The sequence below is a fragment of the Rhinopithecus bieti genome, unplaced genomic scaffold (assembly GCF_001698545.2).
Source record: "Rhinopithecus bieti isolate Rb0 unplaced genomic scaffold, ASM169854v2 scaffold_980, whole genome shotgun sequence".
Taxonomy (NCBI): domain Eukaryota; kingdom Metazoa; phylum Chordata; class Mammalia; order Primates; family Cercopithecidae; genus Rhinopithecus; species Rhinopithecus bieti.
In genome coordinates, this window is record NW_016803338.1 from 1010643 (window position 1) to 1038263 (window position 27621).

Below are 27621 nucleotides of genomic sequence, written 5' to 3' on the forward strand. Positions count from 1 at the left end.
ATTAATGATAAATTTATCTGAAAATGCAAAGGACCTATAATAGCTAAGGTCATATTGAAGAAGCAGCAGCAAAAGTACCTTAAATTATTGGGTTTTAAGACTCACTATAAAGTTACAGCAAGTAAGACACTGGTATTAGCAAGATAGGTAAATAGACAAATAGAATATGATAGAGAACTCAGAAGTAGAACAACACATACGTAGACATCTGGAAAACAACAAAAGCTGCACTGCAATTCAGTAAGGGAAAGGATAGTCTTCAATAAATGGTGTTGGGTCAATTGAATATCCACATGAAAAAGATGGAATATTGACTCATATCTCACATCATACAGAAAATTTAATTTGAGGTGAATCATAGACCTAAGTGCAAAAGCTAAAACAATCAAGTTTCTAGGAGAAAACATAAGAATATCTTCATGACCTTTGGACAGGCAAAATTTCTTCAACGAGTACAAAATCATTAGCTATAAATAAAAGACTGAAAAATTGATATTCATTAAAATGAAGAAATTAGACTGGGCGCAGTGGCTTAAGCCTGTAATCCCAGCACTTTGGGAGGCTGAGGTGGGCAGATCACCTGAGGTCAGGAGTTCGAGACCAGCTTGCCAACATGGTGAAACTCCATCTTTACTAAAATTACAAAAATTAGCAGGACATGCTGGTGCAAGCCTGTAATCCCAGCTACTAGGGAGGCTGAGGCAGGAGAATCGCTTGAACCCGTGAGGTGTAGATTGCAGTGAGCTGAGACCATTCCATTGCACTCCAGCCTGGGCAACAAGAGCAAAACTTCATCTCAAAAATAAATAAATAAATAAATGGAAGAAATTGTCTGGGCATGGTGGCTCACACTGTAATCTTAGCACTTTGGGAGGCTAAAGAAGGGGGATCATTTGAGCCCAGGAGTTTGAGACCAGCCTAGGCAACATGGCAAAACCCCATCTCTACAAAAAATACGAAGATTAGCTGGGCATGGTGGTGCATGCCTGTAGTCCCAGCTACTCAGGAGGCTGAGGTGGGAGGACTGATTGAGCCCAAGAGGTTGAGGCTGCAGTGAGCGGAGAATATGCCACTGCATTTCAGCCTGGGCAACAGTCTGTCTCAAAAAAAAAAGAGGAAAAGAAAAGAAATTTTGTTTATAAAATGGCACCACAAAGAAAGTGAAAAGGCACAGCTGAGAGAAGGTATTGTCAATATCCATAGCCAATCAAAAATATATTTAAAACCTCCTATAAATTATGTCATTAATTGTATTAAAATTAATTAGATATAATTATAATGCCAAATTGTATTATTAATTATAACTAATTGTTACTTTTAACTTAAGAAATTTAAAAACAGGCAAAATACTTAACAGGCATTTCATCAAAGAGAATATAAAAATGACCAATGCACATATGAAAAGGCTCAAAATCATTAGTCATCAAAGAAATCCAGTTAAAACCACAACGAGATATCACTCCACACCCATCAGATCAGATAAAACTAAAAAGGCTGATGACAACAATGAAAAAAATGGAACTCTTTTGATTGCTAACAGGAGTATAATTGGTACAAGTTTTATTATTTTTTTTAATGCTTGAAATTAACTTCTAAGGCTAAACATAAACATATGCTATTATTGGCCAGGCGCGGTGGCTCACAACAGTAATTCCAGCACTTTGGGAGGCCGAGGTGGGCGGATCATGAGGTCAGGAGATCGAGACCATCCTGGCTAACACTGCAAAACCCCGTCTTTATTAAAAATGCAAAAAATTAGCCGGGCGTGGTGGCGGGCGCCTGTAGTCCCAGCTACTCGGGAGACTGAGGCAGGAGAATGGCGTGAACCTGGGAAGCGGAGCTTGCAGTGAGCTGAGATCATGCCACTGTACTCCAGCCTGGGCAACAGAGCCAGATTCCATCTCAAAAAAAAAAAAAAAACTATTATTCAGCAATTTCATTCCTGGGTACATTCCATTAGAAATAAGTGCTATGTTCACCAAAATATAAGCATAATAGTGTTTATAGAAATTTTATTCATAATGCCCCCAAATTAAAAACAACTCCAATGTCCTGAATGGTAGAATGAATAAATTGTGAAATATTTGCATAACAGAATACTACCAACGAAAACCGAATCTATGCAACAACATGAATGAATCGTTCATATGTAATGTTAAATAAAAGCAGAAGGCGTAAAAGAGGTTATAAGATTCCATTTATATGAAGTGCAAATGAGATGAAACTAATTTATAGTGATAAATATTAGAATAATACCTTGGGAGGTTACTAAGAGAGGACACATGGAAGCATGCTGGGGGTGCAGAAATTTTCTATGTCTTTTTAAAATTTTTTATTTTTATATTTTGAGACAGAGTCTCATTCTGTCATCCAGGCTGGAGTGCAGTGGTATAATCTTGGCTCGTTGTAACCTCCACCTCCCAGGTGCAAGCGATTCCCATGCCTCAGCCTCCCTAGTAGCTGGGACTACAGGCATGTGTCACCACGCCTGGCTAATTTTTGTATTTTTAGTAGAGACAAGGTTTCACCATGTTGGCCAGGCTGGTCTTGAACTCCTGACCTCAAGTGATCTGCCTGCCTTGGCCTCCCAAAGTGCTGGGATTACACTGTGCCCAGTCACGTTCTATGTCTTGATGTGGGTAGTATTTACACGTTTATACATATACAAAAATTCACCAACTTGTAAATTTCCTCTGCACTTTAAATTACTGTTTAAAAATCACACTTGAATGAGAAATATTGCCTTAGAGTTTCAGTAGTTTTCAGTGTAGATGATTGAAATTAGAGTCTTCAGCTTCAGAAGCTTCCCTTTTCTCGCTAAGATTACTTCCCTTCAATGATTTGTATTTAAAGGCTTGCTCTACATTTCCTTGCTCGATTTTTTTCTCATCAAAAAGAAATGAATTATGCTCTAGGGCTTGCTGCAGTGGAAAAACAAACCAAAACAACAGCAAAAGATTTAATTTTGCATTCTAGTAAACAATTTGTTTCCCATCAAAATTCCATGCTTCCATGTTTCCACTGTATCAGATCTTCATTACACTGAGAAAATCAGAGCCAGGGCTGCGTGAAGAGTCAGAAGAAGGCGAACACAAATGGATTATAGGCATTGGTGACTCATTTTGTACAGTGCTCTGGGGAAGGGCTGAGGGGGACACAAGGGTATATAAACCTGCTTCCGCTTCCCACCTGTCCATTGCTGAGTGATGATCTGAGTCAGTTTGGCAGTTAGGTGCTGACTCTCGGGCTAGAGGGTTACTCAAGAGTAAAGAGAGGTCAAGAAGGAGGAGGCTGACGGGTCCCAGAATGCTCAGGAATGGCCTTGAATGGGTGACCTGAGTTGGATCCTGAATCATTTGAAGTCAAAGGCACATCATAAAACAATAGTTTGAGGCTGAAACCAAGCTGAGGGGCCAAAATGAGCACAAGGCCAGAATGGCCAGGGTGCAGGTTTTCTATCAAGAAACAGTGGAAGATGGGTTTGAAAGGTGGAATGTGGCTGGACTATTAAAGACCTTAATTTGATACTAAAGAGTTTGGATCTTATGTAAGGGCATAGTGTTAAATAGGAAAAGTGACCTAATTAACTTAGTGATTTAGGAAAGTTAATATGTTAGGTAGATGGGCTGAAATGGAAGAAGAGAACCTCTTTTAGTGGTTTTTGTAGTAAATCTGAAAAGAAGATAGTGAGGACTAGGATGGAGGGTGGAGTGAAAGTGAGAATGAAAAGAAAGGGGCAGCCTTAAGGGACGTTTAAAGGATAACTGGAAAAAACTTGAACTTGGCAGCTGTTGGGAAGAACAGGGGAGAATTGAAGTGGATGCTCAAGACTGAATCTACTTTGTGGGTGGGGGTTTGGAGGGTGTCCATATTGCTTATGCATCCATCTATCCATCGATTTCTCCATCCCTCCATCCCTCCGTCATCCAACATATGTTTATTGAGCATCTACTGTGGGTTTAGAGCTTTGCTAGGCACTGGGGACATAAAGTACAAGAGCACACAACATGTCCTTATTCTCATTCATGACAACTAAAACAAAAATGATAGGTAACATTTATTGAATGCATTCCCTGTCCCAGGTGCTATGCTAAGCATTTTACTGGGATTCTCTCATTTAAGCTTACCATGACCGTTTGGTTGTAGGTACTTTTAGAATTACCATTTTACAGATGGAAAAGCTGAGGTATGAGGGGTTTAAAGCTTTTGCTGCTATTAAGAGGCCGCTAGTGGCAGTCAGATGATGAATCAAAGTAGTCTGTCTCCAGGGCCTGTCTGTGCTTGAGCAGTAAGTGGGCAGGGAGACAGAGGACCCAATAGTTGTAATAAGTAAATGTTTCATTTTTTTCTGATTTCCACAGTGCTCTAGATTTTCCAGCTGACTGCTTTTGTATATGAGGTTATAAGGACATTTCTCAGGTGTTGCTTATCTGCATTCTTCGCCCATGCCTTGGCAAGAGGTCACAGGAGAAGTGGGCACAGAATGCTTCATTTCCACGGGTCCCTGTAGAAGCAGTGGTGGGAAAGAGGAGTCTAAGCAGGAAAGGACTCAGTTTCTGTCTTGAGGGGCAAATTGTGGGAGCCTTCACTCTAAAACTACAGGTAACACTGAACAAAGGATAGATGGAGCCCAACTTATACTATTTTATGACTCCATGGGTTGAACTGTGCCCCAAGTCCACCACTTAAGTCATTCTAGAAGACACAAAGCGGTCTGACTACCTCTATTGTGATAATCCTTGGCTCTATGTCTCCATAAGTGATCTTCACTTTTTTGGCTGCCTCTCTTGCATGAGCATAGGTATCAGCAGCCACAGTGCTGACGATCTGACCCACGCAAATTACCTGCAGAAAAGCCACATGTAATTAGTGAAAACACAGACTCATTAAAAAGGAATTACTGTTCCCACATTCTTACATTTACCTATTGGATTTTTGTGACCAAAAGCAAGATTATTTTCTACCTATGAGAATAAATTTACAACAGCGGTTTGAGTGGGACTTAAGGGGCCCAAAGTTGAATGTAGAAATTAATTATCTGGCTTTAATGATCTCCCTTCTGGTTGTTCTTGGCCATATTACTCACCATTCCCTCAGCATACACAGTGATCCAATTAACCTAACATTCTGCTGGTTCTTTCAATGTCTTATGATCTGTGCTGCTTCTATGACTTTCATGACTTTTGAGAAGTATTCTTTGAGGACTTCTGGCTTTTCTCAGAATCTCAAAAGGGTCCACAATTCAAGAGAGAAGTTGAGAATCACTGAGGCAGAGTCATTGGTTTCCAACAAGTCTTTGTGATGTGAACATGGATCCATGGATGGCTATAGTCATAACCAATAATCATTTTGGCATCTCCAGCAAGGCATTTGAATAATAAGCCACACATAAATCACCCACCTCATTCTGTGCATAGAAAATCTCTCCTTGATAGTTATTATCTCCTGGAACATCCTCTGCTGTTATCACGTCAACAACACCTGGAAGTGCCAGGGCTTCTGAAATATCAATTGATCTAGGAGAGAAAATTTGAAGGTAGACATTAAAGTTTCAGGGGCCAGTTCCCAGTGATTCCTCAAACACAGGGAAAAACTATAATGGACGTCATAACTTAAATCATGGAGCAATATTCTATGTTGAAAAATGCCAGTATTTAGCAGATGTTCTAACTGTTTCGTATCCTTGGATTCTTACATAACTATGCTTAAAAAATGACTGATTCTCAACCAGAAAAATAAATGTGTATTCTTTCTTTTTTTTGTGAGACAGGGTCTCTCACTCTGTTGCCCAGGTTGGAGTGCAGTGACGTGATCAAAACTCACTGCAGCCTTGGTCTCCTGGTCTCAGGTAGCCTCCTCAGTAGTTGGGACTACAGGTGCATGCCACCATGCCTGGCTAATTTTTTGTAGAGATGGAGTTTCGCTATGTTGCCTATGCTGGTCTCGAACTACTGAGCTCCAGCGATCTGCCTGCCCCGGCCTGGGATTACAAGTGTGAGCCACCACGCTGGAAATTAGTATTCTTATTTGAATTAAATATATAATAAGCTCTTGATTTGAATGTGAAACTGTGAATGTGTTTCAGTAACATTAAGAATCTCTTTTACTTCCTTACATGATCTTTGCATGAGCTCTGGTGCTGGTGATTGGAGCCAGGAAGAGTTCTTGGTCAATGCAGGACATGTCATCAATATATACGGCTTCCCCTGTGGTGTGTTTAATGGCCGACTGGTGCATGACTGGGTGTCCAACTGGATCTTGTGGGGGTTGGTGGGGATCCACACACTGTTAACGGACAAAGTAAATTAGTTTGCCACGAGGAATTCTCACGCCCTGAAAATTAGGTCTGATATATCTGGCTTACTCACGTGTTAGGGGAAAAAACAAACAAACAAACAAAAAAACCCAAAAAACAAAAAATTATAGGCAATTGGGTATCCATATCCATGAGTTCAGGTTAATAAATATCCATTAAGATTAAGTACTATGGTAAGGGATTATATTCTTGTTACAATTCTCCTCTTACCCCCCAAAAGAAGACATCCTAGATTCAGGGTGGTTGTAATAAGGCAGAGAAGGCTTTCTAGAGGCAGTAAATGTTGACTTGGGTTTTAAAGGAAGAAGAGGTATTGGGCAAGCAAAGGAGGTAACTAAACTGAAAATAGTGGAGAACAATGATTCAGAATCTAATTCTTGTGTAGCCTTAAGTAAAAGCATAGAAGCTAAACCAAGCAAGTTGTGTGTGTATAGCAATAGGTAACATCAGCTGGCTTCAATAGATGTTATCTTAAATACAGTTATTGAAAAGAAGGAGAAGTATGCCTAATGCATACATCTGAATGCATAAACATTAAAAAACAAAAAAACCCTGTCCACCAACCTGAAACATCTGAATTCCTTGGGGTGTTTCTATGGGAAAGTCTTCTAGAGCACTCATGAACTTTTCTGGAATGTCGGGAAACTTCTGGGGATCCTGAACAGAAGATTACTTCACAGTTAATTTTACAATCTGAGTGAGCAGCTTGGAAAAACACATGGAGATAAAGTTATCCAATCTATTCTTTTAGATCTTAGATGCCAGTTCTTCTGGGAGAAAGCTCTGAGCTTCAAGTTCTGTAAGCTAGTAGCAGTTGCTTGAATAATAACTACATCTATTTATGTGCACAGAAAAATAAATGTTATTTCCAGGAGGTAAAGATTTCCTTTCATGACAAGGTCTTTTTTTGAATGAATGGAAATATGGATACTTCTAAATGTGGGCTGTGTTTTCAAACCTGGGCCACTCTTGTGGGCATGTATCTCAAATAAACAATTGAGGGAGTAGGGAAAGATTAATCTATAAGGATGTTCAATTGCAGATTATTTGTGATAGTAAGGAAACTAGAATTAAGCCAAATATCCAACAATAGGGAACTGATGGTACATCCAAGTACAATATTCTGCAGTTATAAAAAATAACTTTGCAGAAACGTCTTTAATGGCATTGAAAATTCATGATATAATATAGTTAAATAAAAAAAGTTACAAAATTTATGTACAGTATAATCCCATGTTTTGTAAAAAAAAAAATAAAAAATATAAAAGTATGTATTCCAAAATGTTAATAGTGGTGATGGTAGGATTATTAGATTACAGTTCATTTAAAAAATTTTGCTTCTCCATATTTTGAAATTCTTTTATAATGATAGAATATATAATAAATAGAAGAGGACTATGTAGATAATATTTGAATAATCTATTAAATATGCCTTATCTATTAAATATATGATAATTGAATGTTTTTCTTTTATATCTATTATGTATTATATATTGATAATGGTTAATTATCAATACCATTAATATGGATTTTATATGTGATATAATCTATTAAATACACACGTATATATTTTTAGACTGAATATGTATAAAATTATATACTGATGACATATTTTTCTATTGAATATGTTATATAATACATAATAGAGTATACAATGTATAACAGAATATACTAAAATAATACTGATAATAAATAAGGTTAATAAAATAATAACAAGGACTGGCTGAACTAAGAGAGCAAAGCTCTCAGTCATTAAAGGGTTGTAGGTGTAGTCATCTGTCTGCCATTTTGGGATCACCTTGTGGCTCATCAAGGGGGCGCTCATGATCATGGATCATATTTGGAGAAACACTGCTGTGGGGGTTATTTTAAACTAGATTAGGCTAAAAAAATAGTTAACAGAAAAGTAAAAACAGTCTAAATGTCAAAAATAAGGAATGGATCAAATAATGAATGGTGCATCTATCCCTAAACATGCCATGCAATTATTATGTCATGATGCCACTGAAAAATAATTAATGTCATTGAAAGATGATTACATTACTAAATGAAATAAGCAAGCTATACCACACAGTTATACAGATACATACACATACACATATACATCCATAATGAAGGGTTTCGAAGCACGCACACCAAAATAGTAATAGTGTTTATCTATGGGTGATGAGGTTATAAAAGAGTTTCTCCTCCTTTTTAACTTATTCACATTTTCTAAATAGTAAAGCATTGTTTTAATTTTACTTATTATTTTAACAAGAACATGTTCTTTAAAAACGGAAAAGATATGGATTTACTTACTGAAGGCTTTTCACTACTGTAGGTCAATCTGATCTTGCATGTTAGTGTTTGTCACACAAATAAGGCAAATGGTATAATAAAGTTGTCCCTTTCTCAGCCCAGGGGTGAGGAAGGGAGAGGGAAGGAGAGGAGCAAAGTGGTCCAGGAGGAGACGCTGGAGACTGGGAGCACCACATTGAGGGCCCCAGCCCAGGAAGCCTCCACGTGTTATCAAAGGCAGGCGGGGAAGGCCTTCATGTGCAGATCTGTGCCGAGAATGTCAAGGCACCCTGAAACCCAGAGAAGCCATTTACCATTTGATTCAGTCCTCGCCTCACTTTCAGGTAGAATTTGAAGAGGAGGCTGATGATGAGGGTTCGCCTATACTCCACCATGCCACCCTCAGCTGCTGGTGGGATATAGATCTCATCCAGGACCCATCGGCAGGCATCACTCAGCATTTGGTCATCCCATTGCCTAGAAGGAAAGAATGTTAATGTTTCATAGAAGAAGGCAAAGAGAGAATATCATATTTGGATGTACCATAATTTGTCTTGCAATTTCCCTGTTGCTGGATTTTAGTTTAATTTTAGTTTCTTTACTATTAAAAATAATCTGCAATTGAGCATCCTTGTAGGCAAAGACAGACACTAAACTGATGTGCAAGGAAAGATGGAGAGCAAGTTGTATCCACCTTTGAAGTCTAGACAAAATATCTTCAAGAGAGTTTGTTAGCTCTCTTTAGTATCTGATGCAGTGGTTCCCAAACTTTCCACATTAAGTCTTCCTATATTATTATTTTTCGTTTCCAGGATTGGGCATGTTGATTTACCTTAAATACCTGGGTTAAAAAAGCACTAAAGCCAAAGCTTCCAGAGATCTGGGACTTTGTTGATCTTGTCCACTGCTGTATCTCCAGCAACTATCCTCCAGCCTGGCATATACACGACGCTAGGTAAATATTTGGTAAATAAAAAATTATTGAAGATAGCAGTAAAATATTTCAGAAATCAATGTTTCTATATACATTTTTTGGAAGCATGAAGTTATTTTTGTATCTGAGAAAAAACTCACATTAAGTTCTAATTGTTAACAATGAGTGGATAGAAAGTATTATAGAAGCACTAGTTGGAAACATTTTTAAAAATTACTTTTCAAATGTTAGTGATAATGAGAGCAACAGGAGGGAGGCCATTTAACCTTTTAAACATTTCATCTTTTTCAAATGTGGCTTAAGGACATTTTCAGATGTCTTAGGACACAGTATTGGAGACTTACTATACAGGCTAATTAAAAGTGAAAATTTAAAGATAATATCTACTCAAACTAAGTAATTTGTGTATTAATCGCATTGCATAAACCTGTAATAAAAGAATCATTGTACCTTAAAAAGGGCAGCTTTTGGGTGGCTTGTACTTTATACTTTTCTTCAGTGCTTAAATTTCTAAATGATTGTATGTATTTTTATCACCAGAAAAAATTCCCCAAGTGCTAGTTTCATTAAAAAAAAATCTAAACTAGAAAGGCCTGAGTATCATGCCCCAGATGTACTATGACATACCTCCCAATGAGCTGCTTGCAGGTTTGGCTTGCAGAGACAGTGGTGGGGCCCACGCTTCCATAGAACATTTGAAGTTCCTTGATTGTGTTTGTGCCGTCTTCAAACTTCACGCTCATCCCAGCATTGACGATGGCAAATGCGTTCTCCTGACGCTGAGCCATCCGGAGTCCAAACACAAAGTGCCACTGGAGATAGGAAAACACTCAGAACATTTAGTGCTTACTCCACAGTCTGCCATACAGCAACACCTTCGATGAGTGGATCTCTAGGCACTGTGACTGACTATAATCGACATATATGCCATATATGGGTACTGTCCGATGTGGCTTATATATATTAATACTTAGTCCTTACAACAAGTCTGCTCATTTCCAATTTATGATGAGGAAACTGAGATGTTAAGTAACTTGCACAAGGTCACACAGCAAGTGGCAGAACTGGGGTTCCAAGCCAAGCAGCCTGACTCCAGAGTCTACGCTTACTGGCTAAGCTTTATGCCTTTCAACTCTGAATGGTCACATGTGGCCTCAGGCAAGTGATGGAAAAAACTGGCTCCTACTTTTCTTTAAAGTGAGAAGGCTGGGTTAGATCAGATGGTGCCTTAGGGGCTGCTGAGTTGAATGAGGGGAAGATCAGCAGATAGGATGGCTCTTAGATGGAACTACCACAGCTTCAGTTTCATCTGTTTTAGTTTGCTGTTCTATGTAAATTTCATTAGAATAAAGAGTTGTATTGTTTAAAAAAAAAAGAAAAAGCTTGAAAACCACTCGACAACTGGTTTCCCCAGTTCTTTCTAGGGGTAGGCCTGTCATTCTTGGTTGAATCTCATGACTAGAGTGGAACATTGGAGCCATGAATTGGGAAAGCCTCTGTGTGGCCAGCATCTTGGCGGGCATGGGGGAGATATTAAATCCTACCACCATGGACCTTGTCAAGGATAAAACATTTCTGTCATACAAAACACTGGTGACAGAGAAGTGTTTGAGACACGCTGATCATATTTACTCTGCTCTACTGATGAATGGAGACTTTCCTCTACATTCCTGTCGCCACTGCCCTCACCACCATCTCCTGATTTATTGCCGGAAGTGCTGCATCAGCCTCCTAGTTGGTCATTCAGTCTTTAGTCTCTCCCCGATCTGATTTATCCTTTAACTTTCTACTCCATTTATGTTCTTAAAATACCACTTTCATTTAATTTTTACTTTGCTTTAAAGCCTTCAGAGGCAGCCATCTGTTAGAACACATACAAACTCCTTGATGGAGCAGTGGATGTGTTTAGTAATGGAGCCCAGCTTCCCTTTCAATCGCACTCATGGGCTGCTCCAGCCCCATGCCCCACTCCCTGGCCTCCCAAACTGCCATCCCCAACCCCCAGGCTCTCCTCCCTTCTCTCCACTGATTCAAAGGCTACCATCTTCTATGCTTCACCCCCATCACCCTTCCTCCCCTTTCCTCCCTTTAGGGAAAGGCTCTTCCCCTCACCGAGCTACTCTGAGTGGCTTGCTGTCCACTCATTTCCTGTCTGAGGGTATTAGTTATTTCCTACTTCAAGCTCTTTCTGTTAGATTTACCGATCTGCAAGGACAGGACCCCTTCTGTGTCATAAACCCTTAGTGTCTTCTGGGTTTACCACATTGTGCCTGGGATATAGATTGGTAGGTGGTTAATAAGTAAATAATTTAATTTAAACTATTTGGTTAATAAGTGTTGATTGACTTGGAGGTAATTTTATGATAATGAACTTTCAGCCAGAAACTTGCTGTAGATGATGTTGACTGGATTTACTTAATCTTGGGTAAGATGTGTATTTACCTGAGACTGAAAATTCAAGTCACATGAAAGGTTCTCCTTTTGCAAGGCCAGTGGGCCCTTTAGGTAATATAATCTTACAGGACCACTGCCACTGTGCCCGTTAGGTAGACTGGCTTTGCAAAAGGAGAACCTTTCATGTGAGATAGAGCCTAGGATACTTTTAGGGGCCCAGGGAAACATCTTTCAAAATAAAAAAAAAAATGAATATAAGACACCGAATGCAGCTTGGATTTATATTGTTACAATCATTTTTATATATAGATATAGCTATATAGGCATAGAGTTTATTCTTTATGGAGGAAGAGATTCAAAAAGGCAAAAGTGCCTAGGGCCCATAAAAGTCATAATGTGGCCCTGGTATGAAAGCAAATCAAATGGTCATTTGGAAATTTGCCCCTCTCTGTGTGGCAGCCCAGAAAATCTCCCTAGAGCATTGTCCTGGAAACCTGTCTGCAGGCTCATCGCACAGGTCAGCGGGGCTTCCCTTGGGCTGGTCAGTGAGTCAGGGAACCCTCACCTGAGTGGAGTAGGGAATATAAACAGATGACACAATCTCTTCTGATTTCAAGTCCGCCTCAGGTGATCTCTCAAGGACAGGACCATTTAAAGGAATCTGCCATTGTCCTTCTGTTTGAGAAAATCACCCTTGGTTAGGATGTGCTTATCAATTTGGAGAATATGTTGCCAGTGACAGATGTGATGTGTGGTGGAAAGAGGGTGCAAGCTGGGATCCATGTCTGCTTCTAGCTCCAGCTAGACTTTGGCAAGTCATGGAAACTTTGGGGTTCTCTGCTTCAGAGTGGCAGGGTTGGTCAGATAAGCTGCAAAGTCATTTCTGGTTCTTATAGACCATTAAATGCTACTCATAAAATTTGGCCTCGAAGAGCTTTAAAGCTATTTGGAAACAACCTGGTACAATGTATACATTTCACAAATGAGAACACTGAGCTCTGGAGAGGTTGAGTGACCTTTGCAAAGTACCAGAGGTGGGACTGGTGGCAGAGATGGGATTCCCGATAGTCATGAGACATTTAGTGGGGATACATTCTGAGAAATGGTGTAGTTAGGTGATTTTGTTGTGTGAATATCATAGAATGTACTTACATAAACCTAGATGGTGTAGTGTACTGCCTACCATACCATCTAGGTTTGTGTAGCAATAGCTACAACTAGGCTACAGGGTGTAGCTATTGCTCCTAGGCTACAAACCTGCACAGCATGTTACTGTGGTGAATACTGTAGGCAATCACAACATAATGGTAAATATTTGTGTATTTAAACATATCTAAACACACAGAAAAAGTACTGCAAAAATATGGTGTTATTAATGTAATCTTATGGAACCACTGTCATGTATGTGGTCTGTTTTTGGCTAAAAAATTTTATACATGATTGTGTGTGTGTGTGTGTCTGTGTGTATATACATATATGTGTGTGTGTGTATATATATATATATTTAAAACAGCTTACCATACTGTTTTTTGACCCATACTTTTAAAATGTAATTTTAATAAAGAAGATATCTTACATTAATAGCCCTATGAATAATATGCATTTATTTTTATTTCTTTAAGTTTAAATCATTTTCTTTCCACAAAGCTCATGGAGTCTTTGAATAAAGAGAGGAGGAATAAGTAATATGCCTCATAAACTTGATTTTGTTTAAAATAAAAGTGCTATAGGAAAAATGGCCATCTTTATGAATCTCTGCAGTAAAATATGGCATAAACCTTTAAAGCCACAGAGATACTTCACATTAATTTTTCTTCACCTGCTTTGATACTGCAATTTAGATTGATCATAAATGTGGCCAAATATTTAAGAGAAATTGTCAGATGCAGTAAAGCATCTGACCTACTACACATAGAACAGCCAGAGAGCAGGATAATTGGTCACAGTTTCACTTTTAGGTTTGAGATAATGTAAACATAGCCTATGAATCTAAATTAGAAGTACTTGGGTCCCTAGTTAATGGTTTACAGCAGGAGCTATATAACTGATAGTGATGAGCACAGAAAAACAATGCTTAAAGCTAGGTCTCTTACCTTTAGATACCAGATTGATGGCAGCATTTCCTGCTGCTAAAATGGGGTTTAGGTCAGAAAAATTAGGCCGGCTTACCACATGTCCTCCTAAAGTCTAAATAAGAAAAAAGATGGCATTTTAAAAGCTATACTTAGTTATTAGACAAATACAGAATTATGTATACAGGGTTCTTGTGTAAGTTTTTAATTCTCTCTCTTTTTTTTTTTGCTTCATTGAAAGAGCTGGCAGAGTTTGGGGGCAGTTAAATAGATAGATAATATATTGTGCAAGATTCCCACTCCTGACTCCATCCAAACTGACTGCTGGAGAAAATATTCCTCTTCCATGTGCAATGAAGAGGAACATTTCTTTGAGAACTGACCCTAGTATGCATTTGTCTTTGTTTAGAAGCCTTCCTTGATAGGTATGTTTACTTATGAGGATAGACAAAAAGGGAAGTGAATGGGAATTTAGGGGCTGGTGCCAGCAGGTTAGGGAGAAGAAGGGGTATAGTGAAAGGGAAGAAAGTGTGCACCAATATGCAGTAGGTAGAGAGACTGGAGCCTGGGGAAACCTAAAGAACCAGAATAGGAGCATTGCATTCAAAATGCCTGTGGTGCTGCTAGGGAGTACAGGCCGCTTTGCTGCCCTAAGCCCCAGTAAAGGCTGCTTCATACACAGTCTCGAACAGTGGGCCTTTGAAAGACTTAAGGGGACAAGTTGATGTTGAGAGGAGCAATATGCTTCAGAAAAGGGACAGAAGATGCAGAAGGTGAAAACACATACTGGGTTTTGAGAATCAGCCGAAGGGCCAGAGGAAATTAGGAGACAGGAAGTATCTCCTGGCCCTATTAAATCCTGCTGAACTGCCCGTCATATGTGAAATGAGGAATGATTCAAACTAATCATTTTTAAGTCTTAAATAATAAGAAAGCTCCATAAAGCTAAACAACTGGCAGATATCCAAGAATGGGCATGTGGGATACACATGTTTAGAAATTCACCTTGGTGCAAAGGCCTAAGAGGAGAACCAGCCATACAAGAGTATTTTGGAAATGCAGGCTTGTGTTTACTATACCTTGGATAAGACATGTTTCATGGAATTTTAGAGCTGGACATAGAGATAGTCTGTTTGGTTGAATAGAGACCTTAGAGATTGTCTATTTGGACCTTAGAGATAGTCTGTTTGATTGAATCTTAATTTTTGGTGTGACTTTTTTTATCTTAAATTTTGGTGTGATTTTTTCATCTATAGTTTTTACTTTTATTTAAAATTTTAGATTGACAATAATTATATATATTTATGGGGTGCAATGTGCCATTATGATTTATGTATACATAACGGAACGATTAGATCAAGCTAATTAAAGTATCTATCACCTCGTGTATTCATCATTTCTTTGTGGTCAGAATATTTAAAATCTACTCTTGTAGCAATTTTGAAATATACATTATTACTAATTATAATCATCATGTTGGGCAACAGATCACTAAAGCTTATTTCTCCTGTCTAACTGAAATTCTGTGCCTCTTGACTGACATCTCCCCTTACACTGGGCCTTAATTTTTCAAATGAAGAAACAGCAGCTTATAGAGGTCAAGCAGCTTCTCCAGAATCTTGTGGCTCCAGCACCATAATTTTGCTGTACCATGTGTTACTCACTTTGCACACACACATACACACTCAACGTGATGCCTTCATCTTGGGCATATGCATGCTCATACTCATATTGTACAGACTTGTTCAACATTGACTTGACATTCCTCTTCAGAGGAATGTTTGTTAAACTGAACAGAACTGTATGACTGTCTATAACCATGACTTATCTCATAGAACAACAGAACATACGGCCATATTCCTAATCTGGGCTCCTGGAAGTGTCCTCAGATGCTTCAGCAGAGCTCGATGGGTCTTAGTCTTCTCCTTCGGTTGCTCCGAAACGATAAAATGTAAGGCATCATTCAACTGGGCTAGGCTGTATCCCGCACCTATTGTCACCCCTGAAAAACCGTAGTGAGATGTCAGCTTAAAGGAACTGTAACCAGAAGGGGTTGCATGTAAAAGGTCTTTTAAATATATCTCCTCTTTTCCTATTTACTTAGAATGACAAGACCCAAAGATAATTAAAGATATTTCTAGCAGCTTGCTTTATTCCCAAATATTTAGTACCAAATCCTTTTCCCCAGTCATGTATACAGTCATGTATGCCATACATTTTAGCACATATCAACCACAGATATCTGAAATTTATTACTTTCTTTATTTCCAATTTAGTTTTCCTGAATAAATTGATCCAATATGAAAATTCCTGCCATGGTCCTACAAGATATTTTAAAGATCATCAAGCCTAAGTGGGAGCTGACCTGCACAACGTGTGTGGCCCATCAGCCCGTCTTCCCCAGTCATCTCTTCCTATTGCTCTCTTATCAAAAAGATGACAATAATAGATACCTTCCTGTACCTTGGGTCAGAGTTTTGTTTGTGGGTGTGCTTACAGAGTACGATTTGAGTAGTGATGTCATCTACTCCACGTATTCTCAATGGGGGCAGTACTGTTGCCAGGCTGGAGTGCAGTGGGACGATCACAACTCACTGCAACCTTCAACTATCAGGCTTAAGCAATCCTCCTGGCGTAGCTGGGAGTATTGATGCAAGCCAGGCTTGGCTAATTTTTACATTTTTTTTTGTAAAGACTGGGTCTCACTATGTTTCCCAGTCGGGTCTAAAACTCATAGGCACAAGTAATCCGCCTATCTGTCTCCCAAAGTGTTGGGATTACAGGCATAAGCCACCGTGCCCAGCCCAAAATCTCACTCTTCTTATATATAAAGCACCTATTTGTATTCAACACCCTTGACATAACTAACTCCGTGTTAGAAGAAGACTCCATTTTGTATTTCATAAGGCACTTTGCCAACAAGGATAAGATGTTTTGTTTAGTGAACAAATAAAAAAATAAAGACTACGTCCAACCAGATAAGGACATAAACAAGCACACTCTTCCACTATCTTGCCAGAACATTCTGTGACTATAAAAGATTTGGCTTTCAGTAGCTTGAAACGGCAGTTTTAACTGACATCAGCTTGCAGTCACCGTAAAAACTCAGTGTCTGCCCTGAAGGCACCTCAGACTTCCCTGCAAGATCAATGGGCTGCCCAGCCCAGAGAATGACTCCTTTTGCCTTCTTCCCTCCCTCTGCACTGGTTCATTAGCCCTTTCTTCCATCTTTTTCCTCTTGATGCTAAATGTTACTTCACTGTAGAATGTTTAACTTACAACATCTACATATAGACTAAGTGTATTATTTTGTATGGTTTGCAATATTGACTGTCTTGTGGAGTGGCTTGAGCCTGTGTGCCCACAGCTCTGACTACTGAGTGAACGGGAGGAACTAAGGAGAACTGCCTCCTTGGGAACTCCGTGTAGCTAGTGGCTTTTATGATTGAAATAGCACCAACAAAAGCATGACTCTGTGGAAAGACACAAACGTGCACGGACCTGGCTACCTGTAACCTAAGGACATGTACATAAACAGATACACAGTTTACCTGTGGTATTAAAATTTCAGGGAGGGAAGATTTGGGAAACAAAGCCTATTGCTCCTTACAGGGGTGACAATGAAGAAAAGGTTGAGAAACGCTGATCTAGTTGAACAGGCTCCACCTCCCCTGTCCTTCTGAAAATAACGAAACCTAAAATGACTAACTAAATACATTTATTTAAAACAACTTTAAAATTACTAAAATAACTATATACCCGCCCCCACCATCCTCCCAACCCTCTCCCATACCTGGCTGGCCTCCTCTTGCTCTGTCTCTTCCTATGAGTCTGTTAATACAGACTTTCCAATGGGTAAAAAAATGAACAAGCAGACTGACTGCAGCTTGGCAGGTCAGAGGGGATAGCATGACATTATCCACTTGATTTCTATTTTCTCATTGAGAGAGCCCTGTTTTATTGGAGTTTTAGCTCCTATAGCCTGTTCTCCATTTAAAGGTTTAGTGTGGGTAGCAGATGGTGGGATATGTTTTTCAGACAGCCTTATTCAGTGCATGGTGTGGAAGGAGTGAAGGGACCTAGGATTTAGTCCTGACTTGGCCCTATGTTAGCTGTGTGACGCTGGGGGAAGCTACCTAAGCCCTTTGGTTCTGTATCTTTGGTAGGATAATGGAAATACCAAGGCTGCTTGCTTTGTCCACGTCCCAGGGTTAGAGGATCAAGACATAAGAGATGTGAAACCACTTGGTAAGCTGTGAAAAGAGTGTAAAAATAAATAAGACTGTTGTTCACAGTTATATTTCAAATCTTGTGGTCCAGACTTTTTGTGTGTGAGTGTGTGAGTGAGTGTGTGTGGATGTGGGAATAGCTTTGACAAATTTGTGAATGAGGGAGTAATGTGTGGCGAGAACCTTTGCTACTTGCTAACAAATGTCTTCAATTTTCTTATTTGTTCAACCCCTCCACACCTGGCCGAGCTATGTGGCGTCTTCCCACCACTGTGGCTCCTATGACATATAGTACTCAGTGATGCAGCTGAATAGGTCAGTTTGGAAAAGATCATAGAGGACACAGAGTAGGTGCTGAATAAATAGCTTTGACTGAATAAATGAGGTCAGATATTCTATGAATTGCTCAAATTTGCCCAATGCATGTAATCCATTACCAACAGCCCACCAACACCAAAGATTACATCTTATTTGAAAAAGAAGGTGCTTACCATCATCTGTGGTGTTCACAAAATGTAGTTCTGGAAGCCCAAGTGGAGATATAAAAACTGGATGGAATTCATTTTTGAATTTAATGCTGGGTCCTGAAGGGAAAAGTATTTAAGGTAATTAGAAACGCTTGAAAAGGAAGACAATGGATGCCAATAGATGTCGTTTACTGATAAGCCAGAGGGCAAATTGTGACTTAAATGATTCATTTGCAAAAGAAGATCCAAAGCGTTATAAAGGACCATAAATATCATTATTAAAAATGAATTGCATTGATGAACAGTTTAAAAAGAAACACAAATATTTGGGCTACTTAGTATAGACTAAAGAACATGGGTAACAACCACCTACCCAATTCTGTGTTTCCCATGACAAGCGGAGCTTTGGGGAAATTGGCTTTCAGCTCCAGAAGGTCGTTCAGGGTCGCAGGGGTGATCCATGTGGTTCTCTCCCCTTGTTTGGATCTTCTGCCATTCTCTGCAGAGACGCAAAGCCAATTTGTTTTCAAGTAAGGCTCTTGAATAACAAGCTGTGAGTGTATCTGCTGCTCTGGGCATCCAAGCAGGCTGCTGGTCATTTTAGCTTTCTGAAGAATCCCAACTTCTAGGGATCAGGAAAGGGTGGTCTGTTTGAAACTACCCAGACTAATAAGATCTGCGTGGGTACCACTGAATAAGCATCATGACAGGTGTCTATTGATGACTGGATATAGAATAAACTCTGTCTGTGAAGTGAGCGTGTAAAGAGGAAGCAGCATGGTACCGTGAAAGTGGCTTAGTCAGGAGTTAAATCACAGGCTTCTGGTTCTGGTTCTACTCTAACAGTGACTCAGAGCGGGCTCATCTTTGGGGATTAGGGGGATTAAGTATTTATTTTTGTTTTTTTGTTTTTTGTTTTTTGTTTTTTTGTAGGACAAAACTGCTTATAGGCAAAATTAACCTTAAAAAAATCCTTTAATCTTTCACCAGGAATAGTGCAAATGGAATGTATATACATATGTGTGTTGTGTGTGTGTACACATATATACATGTATATACATATATATGTATACACACATATATACAAGTATACATATATACATGTATAAGTATATACATATGTGTATACATATACACACATACATATTTAGATATGAAGGTACTTCATAAAGTTTGTCGAGAAATGGAATTAAAAAATAAAAATAATAAACTTTATTTCTCAACATAATCTCCATCACAAGACACTTTTGTAAGTGATGATACCAACCATTTAGTCCATCCCTCAAGAACTGAGGTTCTTAGAAATAATCATGTTAATGCAATCTGTTTACATTATTAATTGAAGAAACATGGGTGCCTCTTACAGATTTTTTTTTTTAAGATTAGGAAACATAAAGAAATCAGAAGGAGCCAAATCAACACTGTAAGGGGGGATATCTAATGACTTTCTTTCAAAACTCTCCCCACAATGTCCTTGTTTGATGAGAGGAAAGAGCAGGAACATTGCTGTGGTGTAGAAGGGCTCTCCGGGGAAGCTTTCCTGGGCATTTTCCTGCTAAAGCTTGACAAAAATCTCGTAGGAGGATGCCAAAACACCCTCCTAATGAGCAGATGTTAGCATTCTTTGGCCCTCCAGAAAGTCAACAAGCAAAATGCCTTGAGCATCCCAAAAAACTGTTGCCAGGACCTTTGCTCTTGACTGGTCCCCTTGTGCTTTGACTGGGCCACTTACACCTCTTGAGAGCCATTGCTTTGATCAGGTTTTGTCTTTGGGATCATACTGGTAAAGCCACATTTCATTTCCTGCTACAATTCTTTGAGGAACTGCTTCAGGATCTTGATCCCACTGGTTTAAAATTTTCATTGAAAGGTCTGCTCTTGTCTGCAGCTGATCTGGGCTTAACGGTTTTGGTACCCATTGAGTGGAAAGTTTGCTCAACTTTAATTTTTCTGTCAGGATTGCGTAAACTGGGCTATCTATGGTGTTGTCCATGTGAGATGGCTATGGTGTTGGCCATGCGAGGTGTCTATGGTGTTGGCTATTGTTTGTGCTGTTAGCTACCAGTCCTCTTCAATTAGGGCATGGACAAGATGAATTTTTTCTTTGAAAATTGATGTGGGTGGTGTGCTGCTACAGCTTCAACATCATCTCATCCTTTCTTAAAACAAGTTACCCATTTGTAATCTGTTGATTTATATGAGGGCATTGTCCTCATAAACTTTTTGTAAAGCATTGATGACTTCACCATTTTCCACCTAAACTTCACCCTAAATTTGATGTTTGTTCTTGCTTCAATTTTAGCAGAATCCATGTTACTTGGGCTCTTTTTAAACAGATGTCATATTCTTTTTAGTGCCTCAGACTAGATCCTATTCAGATGTGTTATAACAAGTTAGTAGGAGTTTACTTTGGTGAAAAAAATGTTGAAATCCATGTACAGTTTTTTCATAATATGAAATTTTCATGAACTTGTTGAAGACCCCTCGTATATACACATGTATACATCTATATATATATAACTATATCTATAATTTAAAAATACCAGACTTACACCTGGGGTGTCCAAGTTCTCACACTAGGCATGGTATATGGGGACTGAAACCTTCTGAGAAGCTAGTAGAATCCCATCTCTCATCTCATACTCTCTCCAAGACATAGTCATGGAATGGAATGGTGGGCATACCACAGTACTTACATTATTTTTCTCTCCCTCTCTTTCCACTGAGTGGTAACCATAGAGGTTAATTGTATGAATAGTGTGATGCCATTATTCTAAGTATCATTTGATTTTTACTTCACCAACCTTCCAAAATGCCTGTAAGATATCTTACAGTGTCACTGTGTGACCTTGAGAAAGTCACCTACACTTTAACCTCAGGATCTTCAGCAGAGGGGGTTGAACCAAAGCATCTCTGAGGTCCTGGCAGTGCCATTCTTCTAAGCGGCCAGCTTTAAATTATTTATAGGAGAACTGAACAAGTTTCTAAAAATAGGTTTTGCTTCATTGTCACGTTGGACACACTTCCAAATTTTAATGTCTAAAACTGGGTAATTCTATCGTGTAATACAAAAAGGCATATACAACACCATGTTATGAGACAACAAAAGTAAAGTATCTTACTGTGAGTTCAGGAGGGAATATAGGCTCCTGGGATGGATCCAAGGGCTGGAATTCGTCTTCATCGTACAGTTTGGTGCACATCTCAACAACAACAACAAAAAAAGCAAAATACAAATGGAACTTTAGAGTTACTGAGAGAGGTACAGGAACTGTGAGACTTCAGAGTGAAGGCCTCTACCTCTGACACCCCCAACACAAAATGGAGGAGCCAGAACCATAGGTCGTTCCTGAATGAAATTTTTTTCACCCTCACAGGACTGTGGGTTGGTTTCCCCTGAAGATTAACTGGATTCTGATTTTCCTCCTCTGGTGCCAGGAATTGGCAAAGGTTTTAAACTCCTATGCTGGGTCTCAGATATTTGTGGATTTCATCTGCCATAAGCATGAAAGTGCACCACTGCTTAGACCCTTAGTGCTTGTTGATTTGGGGTGTGTGTGGGGAAGTGACTGGCAAACTCAGATGAAGCCACAAAAAGTTGTACTGAAGGAGAACAGCCTTCTGTGGTGACTAGTCTTATGGAAGTCATGGGTTGGCCAATTTTGGGAGCTCTTTAAGATATTTATGCCTTGTATTCACTTAGTTTGTACTTTATTCACTGAAAAGAATAGAAACCTTGAATGAATTTGGATTTATGTGGGTATTTTTCAGTCAATCCCAAGGGAGGTGGAAAAACCAGATACTTACTTGTTCCCATCTATTCACCAAAGACCCATCTTCTTGATCCATGCAACATTTTCCTGATCCTTTCAGTTCACAAACAGTTGATTCCTTAGGAGGTAAAGCAGTTTAAATAAAATCCATTGGTTGATTCTTTAAACACCTACTTGAGTACCTGATGGAGAAAGTAACAAGCTATACTGTCACTTAACAATTAGAAAAAATTATAGGGAATGTGCCACCAAGCTCATGATAGAGTCTTGTAAATGGTGTCACTCAAGTCTCAGGGGAAGACAAAAGGGGTTCGAGGTGGGTGGGTGGGGTCAGCCAGCTAAGGCTTCCTACTAGAAGTGAGATATATGGAATAGAGTTGTAATATGGTAACTAAAAAACCCAAACACTGAGTGCAGTGGCATGCGCCTATAATTCCAGCAACCCAGGAGGCTGAGACAGGAGGATTACTTGAGCGTGGGAGTTTGAGGCTCTGGTGAGCTATGATCATGCCTGTCAATAGCCACTGTACTCCACCCTGGGTGACACAGCAAGGCCTCATCTCTAAAAAAAACCTCCCAAAACCAATCTACCCCCAAAACCTAAAGAGATTGCTCTTGTTTATCTTACTGGTGATACAGCATGTATCTTTAATAGAGTCCTGGGAAGAAAAACTACCTTTAAGACTTTCTATACACACATATAAATAACTGAAAACCTGAGTTCATTTGGCTATTAGAGTCATTCTGAATTATTTGATGATTCAAGTCCCAAACCATTTAACTTTAATTTTCAAGACAGTCATGCAGATCCATAGTAGTATTTTCAGCCTGAATTCATTTGTCAGTTACAACTATCAGATTGTTTATTTATTTGAGACAGGGTCTGAGTCTGTTGCCCAGGCTGGAGTGCAGTGGCATGATCTCAGCTCACTGCAGCTTCGACCTCACGGGCTCAAGCAATCCTCCCACCTCAGCCTCCGGAGCAGCTGGGATTACAGGTGCGCACCACCATGCCTGGCTAATTTTTGCATTTTTTGTAGAGACAGGGTTTAACCATCTTGGCCAGGCTGGTCTCAAACTCGCAGGCTCAGTGATCCGCCAGCCTTGGCCTCTCAAAATGATGGGATTACAGGTGTGAGCCACCGTGCCCAGCCAGACTAATTATTCTTGTTTGCCCTGTTCAATGTGCAACCAAGTTGTCTAATGATGTGTGATGATTTGGAGACACCGTGCTTCTTACATGGCATCAGGGAGACCTGGGTTCTAGTTCCTGCTTTAACACATACAAGCTGGGTTGAGCTTATTAAATTAGGATAGTAAGACCCGTCCTAATCAGGTTTGTTAGATTTAAATATGAGAAAAGTTTGACACAGTGTGTGACACATAAGAACTGCTGCAAAAGCAGCAGCTGACACCTTTAGTTGAAAAGTCATTTTCTTTTTCTTTCTTTTTGTTTTTTTTTAGACAGAGTCTCGCTCTGTCGCGCCAGGCTGGAGTGCAGTGGCACGATCTTGGCTCACTGTAACTTCTGTCTCCTGGGTTAAAGTGATTCTCCTGTCTCAGCCTCCTGAGTAGCTGGGACTGGAGATGTGCATCACCATGCCTGGCTAATTTTTGCATTTTTTGGTAGAGACGGGGTTTTACCATGTTGACGAGGCCGGTCTCAAACTCCTGGCCTCAAGTGATTCACCCTCCTCGGCCTCCCAAAGTGCTGGGATTACAGGCATAAGCCACTGTGCCCAGCCTGAAAGGTAATTTTCTACAAAGTTAAGAAGGGATTTGGATTTTGTGACAATGCTGTGCAAATCATATGAAGAAGTTGCTATTTTTTGTAGGTCAAAATGGTGAAATATTGGCTATTCATATGTTTTAAAATAAATAGTATCTTGCCCAGGATTTAAAATAAACTAGCCTGTAGTTTGTAAAATTTCTTGAAATTCTTCTTTACTGGCATAAAAAGTAAATTTTTTTTCAAAGACTTCGTAGTACTTGGAATGGCCTGGTGCACCTAGAATTGTTTTTGTTTAACGAAAATTATATCAAATTAATTTTCCTAACTGAAACCTTCTCAAAAGTGTCTTGGTCAAGTGCAGTGGCTCATGCCTGTAATCTCCGCACTTTGCAATGCTGAGGTGGGTGGATGGCTTGAGCCCAGGAGTTCAAGACAGAGAGAGAGACCCCAGTCAAAAAAAAAAAAAAAAAAAAAAAAGAAAAGAAAAGAAAAGAAAAGTATGACTCTGTCTCCTTTTACATGAAATGTATTTTTTTTCCCACCTTCTTTTGTCCTATTTTGTTCCTCAATCTCTGAACTTTGCAGGTGACTTGGATTCCTTTCTCACTGTACTCTTCGCTGTCTGGTGGTTATGATTCTGGCAATTCCTTTCTGGGAAGTTATCTTTCTGTCCCTACATATGCCACACTGGTCTGGGTTGTCACTCCTCATGCATGGGGTACTGCACTAGTCCATGCCCTCACTTCCCAGCACATCTCCCTAGGCTTATCCTTTCTGTTGGCAGGTGCCAATAATTCTCCTCCTGAAATACTGTTGTCATTGTGTTACTCCTGGTTTGCAAACAGTGACTACATGTTGTTTATCAGCTTTAAGGCTACATTTATTTTCCTTTCTTTTTTTTTCTTTTTTTTTTTTTTGAGACAGAGTCTTGCTCTGTCGCCCAGGCTGGAGTGCAGTGGCCAGATCTCAGCTCGCTGCAAGTTCCGCCTCCTGGGTTTACGCCATTCTCCTGCCTCAGCCTCCCGAGTAGCTGGGACTACAGGCACCCGCCACCGCACCCGGCTAATTTTTGTATTTTCAGTAGAGTGGGGTTTCACCATGTTAGCCAGGGTGGTCTCGATCTCCTGACCTCGTGATCCGCCTGTCTTGGCCTCCCAAAGTGCTGGGATTACAGGCGTGAGCCACCGCGCCGGCCTTTTTTTTTTTTTTTGAGACGGGTCTCACTCTGTGGTCCAGGCTGGAGTGCAGTCGTGCCATCTTGGCTCACTGCAACCTCCACCTTCTGGGTTCAAGAGATTCTCCCACCTCAGTCTCCTGAGTAGCTGGGACTACAGGTGGGCACCGCCACACCCAGCTAATTTTTGTATTTTTTGGTGGAGGCGGGATTTCACCATGTTGGCCAGGCTGGTCTCGAACTGATGTAAAGTGATCCGCTTGCCTCAACCTTCCCAAAGTACTGAGATTACAGCAGGAGGCCACCACACCCAGCCAAGGCCTAAAGTTCTTTAGCTTCAAGCAGCATCTTCTTTCTCTCCAATGCTTCCGTTCCATCTTTCTTTCTCTCCTCTCTCTCTCTCTCCCTCCTCCCTCTCTCTCTCTCCCTTTCCTCCTCCCTCCCTTCCCCGTCCCTCCCTCCCTCCCTTCCTCTCCTTCCTTCCTTCCTTCCTTCCTTCCTTCCTTCTTTCTTTCTTTCTTTTTTTCTGACACAGTTATACTCCTTTGCCCAGGCTGGAGGGAGGTGGCACGATCTCCGCTCACTGCAACCTCTGCCCTCAGGGTTCAAACAATTCTCCTGCCTCAGCCTCCCGAGTAACTGGGATTAAAGGCATGCGCCACCACGCCTGGCTAATTGTTTGTGCTTTTAGTAGAGAAGGGGTTTTACCATGTTGGCCAGGCTGGTCTTGAACTCCTGACCTCAGGTAATCCACCCACCTTGGCCTCCCAACATGCTAGAATTATAGGTGTGAGCCACTGTGCCTGGCCAGTTGCATCAGTTTCTTATCGGAACCTTGGTTAGCTTTCTTTTTCCTACTTTCATACATTTTATTGGTTGGAATTTTCTACTGACCTTTCTTCAGCCATTCATTTCTATTACTTCCTTTAGGACCTAGCTCAAAACTCCCCTTCTTCAATAAGTCCCCTCTGTCTCTCTTCTTCTCATTCATTAATTCTATTTAATCCAGGTTCCTTTGAAATTTATGTATATAATATATAGGATACATTGAACTTTTAAAATCTTGCTTTTAAATTACACTTTTATTGTTTCTGTTTCATTTTCTTCAATAGAGTATTCATTTCTTGAAGTCATGGGCAATATACTATACTTCTTAGGAAAGTGCCAAATTTGGGGCTATAAACAAGATAGATGCTAAGAGTTGATTAAAAAAAATACCAACAGTGGGCATTTAAGCAATTTCAGTGATTAGAAAGTTCAATGTTGAGCTATTTTAGAAATTATTGAATGAAATAGATTATTTTATGCAAAGGTTCATTAATAAGGCAATAGAATGAATTTTTTTTTAAACTTACCACACAGAAAGTTTTTCCACTTTCTACAATTGGTCGGTATCCAGTGCAGTGGCACAAATTACCTGATTAAGAAGGGATCACGTTTTAATGAATAACAGAGGAATATATTGCATATCTGTCCTTAATGTTTTCAGAGAAATAACTACGCTAGTAATTAGATTCTTTTTTATTCCCTAAACCCAGCCAGTTGGTTCTTTGGAACAAATGTTTCCCCTGGAGATATTCTTCAAAAATAGACTTTGTGATTACATTTTCTTTCTTAAATACCACAAAGCTTTTTTTCCTTCTTGTCTTATTTCCAGCGCAGTGGCATACCTGCCACCCTATAACATCACATACTTACCACCCTATAACTCGCATACTTGCCACCCTATAACATCACATACTTACCACCCTATAACTCGCATACTTGCCACCCTATAACATCTCATGTGTGGCACTTAGTCAAGCCTTTCTCATATAGTCTCTTCTTCTTCAAGTGCTTTCTTTCTTTTTTCTTTTCACTCTTGTTGCCCAGGCTGGAGTGCAATGGTGCAATCTCGGCTCACTGCAACCTCTGCCTCCTGGGTTCAAGTGATTCTCCTGCCTCAGCCTCCCGAGTAGCTGAGATTACAGGCGCATGCTACCACGTCTGGCTAATTTTTTGTATTTTTAGTAGAAACGAGGTTTCACCATGTTAGCCAGGATGGTCTCGAACGCCTGACCTCAGGTGATCCACCCGCCTCAGCACCCCAAAGTGCTGGGATTACAGGTGTGAGCCACTGCGCCCAGCTCAAGTGCTTTCTTAGGGGAAGAGGGACTGGAAACATTCTTCAAGACGTCCATTCCCCTTCTCCATGGGGTCTGCTCTAAACCCCAGGCCAGAGCTGTACCATTTACTGTCTGGATCTTTCTG

At 39.9% G+C, this 27621-nt stretch overlaps 1 protein-coding gene across 1 annotated transcript in view; it reads right to left on the reverse strand.

Annotated features, from left to right (window-relative positions):
- The window catches only part of LOC108532268 (aldehyde oxidase 4-like), a 74037-nt gene that overhangs the window by 28374 nt on the left and 18042 nt on the right, over positions 1-27621 (reverse strand). The window contains 16 exon segments of the mRNA XM_017876216.1: positions 2828-2921; positions 4723-4845; positions 5402-5516; positions 6116-6285; positions 6881-6973; positions 8911-9073; positions 10158-10342; positions 12490-12599; positions 14018-14111; positions 15847-15998; positions 18717-18809; positions 19066-19173; positions 19176-19191; positions 21815-21895; positions 22500-22583; positions 26727-26788. Of these exon segments, the coding sequence (XP_017731705.1) occupies positions 2828-2921; positions 4723-4845; positions 5402-5516; positions 6116-6285; positions 6881-6973; positions 8911-9073; positions 10158-10342; positions 12490-12599; positions 14018-14111; positions 15847-15998; positions 18717-18809; positions 19066-19173; positions 19176-19191; positions 21815-21895; positions 22500-22583; positions 26727-26788 (1743 nt within the window).